This window comes from Borostomias antarcticus, assembly GCF_949987555.1.
Source record: "Borostomias antarcticus genome assembly, chromosome: 2".
Classification (NCBI taxonomy): Eukaryota; Metazoa; Chordata; class Actinopteri; order Stomiiformes; family Stomiidae; genus Borostomias; species Borostomias antarcticus.
In genome coordinates, this window is record NC_140235.1 from 5,567,110 (window position 1) to 5,574,411 (window position 7,302).

The 7,302-nt window shown below is 42.4% G+C and overlaps 1 protein-coding gene across 1 annotated transcript; it reads right to left on the reverse strand.

The window, feature by feature from the left end:
• Positions 1–4,433: 4,433 nt before the first annotated feature.
• Positions 4,434–5,621, reverse strand: vip (vasoactive intestinal peptide; the record flags this gene model as incomplete). Its single annotated transcript, XM_084461414.1, has 4 exons — positions 4,434–4,446; positions 4,584–4,718; positions 5,031–5,135; positions 5,527–5,621. 4 exons carry the CDS (start codon positions 5,619–5,621, stop codon positions 4,434–4,436), a joined length of 348 nt encoding a protein of 115 aa, XP_084317540.1.
• Between the last annotated feature and the right edge of the window lie 1,681 nt (positions 5,622–7,302).

The following is a 7,302-nucleotide window of genomic DNA, read 5'->3' on the forward strand; positions in this document are numbered from 1 at the left end:
TAAATGGCATATATAAGCTACACAACGGCCAATCACTGCGACAAACACCTACAATAGGCCTAATATTATAATATAATGACCGGAATTTCTCCAGTTTGTCCGGAAAAGTCTAATGTTCCCGGACACATACGTATTGTGACGTTTCTGTATCGCGATATATTGTGGCACGATATATTGTTACACCCCTACTAGCTACTATGGATCTAGCAACCATATTGAATGACAGTTCAGGGGCTCGTGGTGAGGTATCACGGGCGAGGTCGCCGACTTTGATTACACCCTGCGACTGTAGCTCTGTATCTTCCTAAAATACTAAATTATCAGGGCAGGCGTATCATTTTTACACTGTATTTTACTTGATTTCTTATCTTGATCTTTTATTGTGTTTTATCTTCATCTTATTTTCCTGCTTTTTGTTTATTTTATGTCTATTTTTATATGCAGCACGCGCATGTACATTCCCAGCTGTAAAGCACTTAGAGCTGCATTTGTTTGTATGAGAGGTGCTATACAAATAAAGTTTTTTCATTATTATTATTATTATTGTTATTTATTTATTATTACTCTCATCTGTGCTCAACAGTTCGACCCATGTTAAGGGCTTGTCTAGGGCGAGATTCGAATCCACTTTCAACAAGCTCTCACGCTAATGAGGTGGACACGCTGACAGTTGCGCCAATAGAGACGTCCTTCTTGGAGGGACTGTCAGCGCTCCTTTGAGGAGTGAGTTTCACCATCTACTCCACGTTTCACTCGGTTACACACAAAACAAACAAACATCCTTATTTATCACGCAGTGAAACACACATCATACATGGTACAGGGAGCTGGCAACGCCGAAACACACACACACACACACACACACACACACACACACACACACACACACACATACATCATCATCATCATCATCATTGTCCTAGTGGTTCAGTAATGTCTATGATGCTACATGATGACATATACAGTACAAGTCATAACATACATAAATAAAGTTCCTACCTACAGTACATAGTGTTATATTCAGGTTGTATAAATGCTGCTAACAGGTTGTGGAAAAAAGACTGTTGATTGTGACTGAACATTACCAAATGGTCTGTTTGAGCTGTCTGTCAGAGTAGCTCATGATTAGTCTGTAGGCTGCCCTTTCCAGGGAACAGTTCCACCTGGCCATTCATTCAGCTGATTTATTGAACTGCAGCAACACTGGGACATCTCCCCTAATGAGACGTCCCCAGCTGAAAAAAATCATTAGAATGTTTGTAGCACAACCAGGTGCTTCGTGTTAACCTGGGTCTTACTCAGGTGACCCCTGGAGAATAAGGGTTGAAAAAGAGGAAAATGGAATGCTACCTGTAATGTCTAAAGGATAGTTTTTGTCTCTTTGTTTTGTTCTTCATCTCTCTTTCTCATTCTCTTCCTGTATGTCTCTCTGTTCTTTCTAACCTGTCTGTCTTAGAGTGGGATGATGCACAAACACACATGGGAGGATGAACCACAGGATGATTAGCGAACCAAAGAACCCTGGACCATGTGACGTTGATGCGGAGCGACGCCGATGCGGAGTGATGTCACAGAGCCAAAGGTCAGTCCCTTTCCACGCTGTCACACGACGCAACTCCTCCGGACAGGAAGCAGGAACCGAGGGGGACAGGAAGTGGAGTTGTGAGGCAGCAGCAATCCAGCCTCTGCAGCCTCTTCCACTGATCCCCTGCACTGGTTTCTACACCCTCTTTTACCTGGGGTTTCTGTGCAGCGGTGTGCGCATGATAACTGTGAATTGGAGGGGATGGAGATCAGCACACACACACACACACACACTCACACACACTCCATATCTGTATGGATGGGTCATTATAAGTGGAGGCAGCGCAATGACCCCCCCCATTTCCACACACGCACATACACAGGAATGCACACATACAAACCCACACACCTCCCTTCCAGTCCAGTGAGAGTGGTGCGTTTCTCTCTCGTTGGGGTCTGACTGAGCTCTAACCCCTTTCTATTTTAACACAGGGGGGTGGTGGGTGGGGGGGGCTGTAGAGCCATTAAGATCAACAGTAATGAGAGTTAATGAGTCAGGCCTCTTCACAGGGCAGGGCATTCGCAGGGCATTACCACATATTGTTCACTTTGCACTGGAGAGTGGACACACTCATGGACAGTATGTACACAGACACAACAACATACTCACACAAAAAGGGAGAAGGATTCTTATTTTCAGAGCTTTTGTGTCCTGTAATTAATGACACTATTCAAATAAACACAGACAGCAGTTATCAGTGAGAGCTCTGTGTGCAATAAGACACGTGGAGACATAGAATCCCTTAGACATGGCATTATGGGATGGATTAAACTTTGGCAATCCAGGTTGGCTACATTATGTAAATGAAACTTTGGCGTCGCTGATGGCCGTGGTTAGTCATCGTCACCGTAGCGTTGTGCCTCACCCCCAGCTCTTCAGTGTTGAGGATGAGAAATGACAAATGGACACGCATGAAAAACAAAACACACTTTATTTTTCCACTCGTCCCCTCAGATCTCTCCGTTTGTGCTGTTTTCAGGGAACATGGATGTTGTCATGGTAATCAACTGGTATATTGGTCAGCAGGTGTTAGCGGAATGCTGTCTAGATGTTGTTTTCCACTCTCAAATTACACTGTTTTTGTGTGTGTGTGTGTGTGTGTGTGTGTGTGTGTGTGTGTGTGTGTGATTATATGTGTGTTATTTTGTGTGTGTTATGTGTGTTTGTATGTGAGTGTATGCAAATGAATGGAATCATAGATTAAAATGTTTCAGGAAAATTCCATGATGGGTCTCAGTGTCCCATCCACGGCATGTAGGTCTATATCCTGGAATGTCCACAGACCTTCTGTTGGAATTCATCATGATATGTATTTAGAAGCCTTGATAGAGATGTAACCTGACAGTGGTTTTGACGGTAATTCTAAATCAGGATACCGTAATCCCTACAAACAATTTAGCATTTCATTTGGACCCCACCTCACGGCGCTTTGCTTGTGACATTTATGAGTCAAATATACTGCGCCATTTTGACACATGTAAATACTGACTCATGAGTTTGGACAGACAGCTACAACAAGAGGTAATTGAATTGGTTGTGTTTTCTAACTCTAAAATACAGGATGATGACCTATGTGCTGTACCTACATCATACAGTATTGGCACTATAGTCAATATTCAATTGCTGGGTCTGTCGCTAGACCTGGTCATAATCAATGCAATCATTACATGCACAAATCCAAATGATGCAGTCATCTTAGGTTCTTATTCCTGATTGTTGAGGACTATGCCACTATGCCACTATGTTGAGGACTATCTCCTCGCTTTGCCACCTGGGACTTTACTGGGGCTTGTGGGAGGGAACACACTTTGGTAGTAACATTGTTTCTGTCATGAACAGCGTCAATACCACAAGTATCAATAAAGTTGAGTGCTTTCAAGAGCACACTGCAGTCGCTCTCTTCCACGCCATTCGGTGGCTTCACACATCACACACAATTTTCAGCATCAATATTCACTTACAAAATACTCAGCTTTGAAAAATAAACAGACATCTTTTTATTTGGTGAATAGTGTTACATCACTAAAATGCTGTAGGCAGGATTATGCACAGATATAGCTTTGTTTGACATGGATACAAAGTGATTGATTATATGCATCAGTGTTGCTCAAAATGTGGTGTTCCTCTGCTTGAGGTCATTTGGTTGAACAATACCAGAGTAGGGCTAGAACTACAGTGGACTGAGACCCGGTAACAGCAGATCTGATCTGGAGTCAGGTGGACACACATCTGATTTACTGTGGCCTGCATCTCCAGGGCCCATATCTTTCGTTTTTGTGTCTTATATATACAATGTAAACAGGTACTTGATAGATAACCACATTGGACTCTGACACATGTCAGTTGAAGATGTCCTTTTTAATACTGTTTGGAATGGGAGGTCAATGTGGATGACTGGTTGAGGTTTAAATACACAGGCACGCACACACAGAGCTTTCCCTCAAAGTGGCTGCAAAATAAAGTTGGATCAGAGAGAGGAAGACAGTGAGGGAGAGAGTGATGAGGAAAGAGAGAAATAACAGTTAATTGATTACTGATTGAGATGGACGATCAATCACGAAAGCGAATTCCTAGTACGTTGAAAAAATTAACAAATTCTGATTCTGTAGAAATATTGAGCTTCAAGTATATTGATAACGATAATGGAGAACTCATACTGTAATTGATCAAGTCCACCCACGTCCCATCCCTTTTACTATGGAAGAGGAGTGCCTAACCTACCAGTTGGAGGTGATTTGTGAGGTGATCTACATTGACGTCATCGTAGCTCTCCTGAAACGGGTCACTTATGGACTCCTCTGCAACACTGGGAAGGTCTTCAAGGCTGGACAGAGATGAGAGGAGCGTTCTATTCCACAATGCTGAGATGAGGAACCATAAAGAGGCACACACACCGACACATGCAGGCAGCCACACACACACACACACACACACACACACACACACACACACACACACACTGCCCCCTAGACACACACATGAATGCACAAGCACACACCTTCTCTTTCCTGTGAGGACCGAGTTCAGGTATTTCTTCACAGCCATCTGTTTGCGGAAGCGACTGTAGTTGTCTGTGAAGATAGCATCTGAGTGGCGCTTCACTGGGACCTGGTCCTCCTCCATCATGTCATCACTGCAACACACAGGTCAACCACAACACTTTAGTCCACAATTCAGTCATGAATGTGGTGAGCGTTTCCGCAAATTTTAATTATATATCTTGACATTATTTCACCACTACAGCAGCAATAGACAATTAATCCATAATAGCAGGCTTCAGTTGAGACTCATTTAAACCAAGACAATGCAAAAAGCGTACAGAAGTGACAACGAATCAAGAAATAAAATTGCTTTAATGTTGATTAATTGTCTCCAATAGCGCAAATCATCAAACTATTCATTGTGCTTTTTCAACGATAAGCAGACATCGTAAGCTACGGCTTACCTGACCCGCTTTCCGATCAACGATTCCAAGTACCGTCGCGCAGAGAGCTGCCCAAGAAGTTTGCTGTATCCGCTAGTAAAGAGACCGTCTGCGTGTCTTGTCGATCTGCCAACAGGTTAGAAGAGATTTCTACAAATTATTGGCAACTACGGGAGCAAACGAGAAGCAACAAAACAGCAACCATAAGGGGCAAACGCCTGCGAATGTGAAACAACTGGTTTACCGATTTTCGATTTTCTTAAATTAAATCAGTTTAAAAAAAATCTCAATTCAAAAGACTGAAATTAAAGCGTGCATCGTTTGGTAGATTGTGGAGAAATGTAGCCTATAGTTGTCTTATTACATTAATTTATAGGCTATACTAGCCTATTTTAGTTATTGTATTTACCAGTATTAAGATGTATATCTTAATTTGGGATATATAAGTTCGGATGTTGAAAAATGATATATAACAGCATAGAGAATATTGTTGCCCTCGTGATAGCCTATGTCCTACCTCATAGATGCATATGGCAAACTCAGAGTCCGGGAATATAACACACTGCACAGGGCTATAAGGAGAAGGAGCTGGGGCCCGCTTCTTTGAACCATCGCTTTAAACCTGCAGGGAGAGGGGAGCGCAGTTATTATGTCCCCTGTCACACACATTCATCAAGAAAATGCTGTTCATAAACAATTTCCCTCTCTCTTCCATGAGAGAGGTAAACCATGCCTCTTGAGCATTTTACGCACAGGAGTTTTGATTAAAACATTTTCCAATATAATGTGAGATTAAGCAATTTGTTTAACAAAATAACAAGGCCTTGTATGGTTTATTATGTGGGCATAATTGAGCCAGTGAGTTACAAATACCACCTAGAATATTTAAGTGGACTAGAGATACATGCGTAATTGCGCACGGGTCATATGGCAAGCACTTGGTGTCCAGTTTTGGATGAGGCACAGTCATTTCTTTAAATGCCGCCAACAAATATTGTCAATCTAATTTCCTTTATCAGTAACTCTAATGATGATCTATAGCAAGTATGTCAAAATCAGTCAAGGGATGTAACCAAACATCTCTAACAAAAAGAATCACATAAAAGGTCTTACATGTGCTTTAGGTAAATGATCCGCTGTTCCTGTCTTTTTGGCGCGGTCCAGGGTAGGCTACTGAAACGCTTCTTGTCGCTGCTGTATCTCCAAAAGTAGTTACGCAACGCTGTTGAATATCTCTCTGTTGCTTCTCTGCCGGTTAGTATCTCTCCCTGTACCCACAACCCTCCCTCGTTTTATACATCTGAATACTTTTCATCAGACAGGAGGGCAATCAGATTCGATCAGAGTTTATACGTCACAGCAGTCCCATCGGAATTGATGCGTTCGTCATTGGCATTCTGGCATCCTCGGTTTGAACCCTAAAATAAGGTTTTGTATAAGAATGACTTATTTATTATTGACGATGCTGTTGACTCATTTTATGATATAACCACACTATTCGCAATGGACCAAACTATTATGAAGAGGTAAAGAGGAAGTTTGGTGCAGGTAGCTATACTGTATAATGTTGGGAGGGAAGTACATTTATTTGTTTTCATACAATAGACCTACATTCTCAGCTCATACTGTGTAATGATTGTGATACTATATCATTGCACTAATAATAAGCTAAGAGTTAACCCTAAATAAATAGCCATATTGTAAAGTTAATATCTGATTCAAATAAAGACTCAAACAAAGGTACACAAACTTTGGGAACCAATGAGTCACCTCGTCCAATCTCAACACTCAAATGATCCTCCCTAACCTGACACCAGACGGTTTGCTTCGCATAAGCATAGCAGTTTGTATTTCAAATTTGTTTGTATTTCAAATTCCTCAGAACCAACGCTGACTGGGGAGATTCAAGATGGCACGGACCTACTCTGCAGCCGTCTGCATACAGACCCAACAGATCTACAGAGGATGTGAAAGCTCACATCCTCCACACCACCTATCCCACATAGACAAGAGCAAGGGGAACGTGTCAGGTTATGTGAGACTGCTGTTCATTGACTAAAGTTCAGCTTTCAACACCATAACCCCACCCAGACTCGACACCAGGCTCAGGGTCCTGGGGCAAAATGATGCCTTCTGCAAGTGGATCCTGTAACTCCCAGGTGGTGAAAATAGGCAACCACACCTCATCCTCCCTCACGCTCAACAAGGGCACCCCCCAGGGCTGTGTGCTGTCCCCACTACTGTACTCCTTATACACGCACGACTGTACAGTCACCTTCAACTCCAACACCAT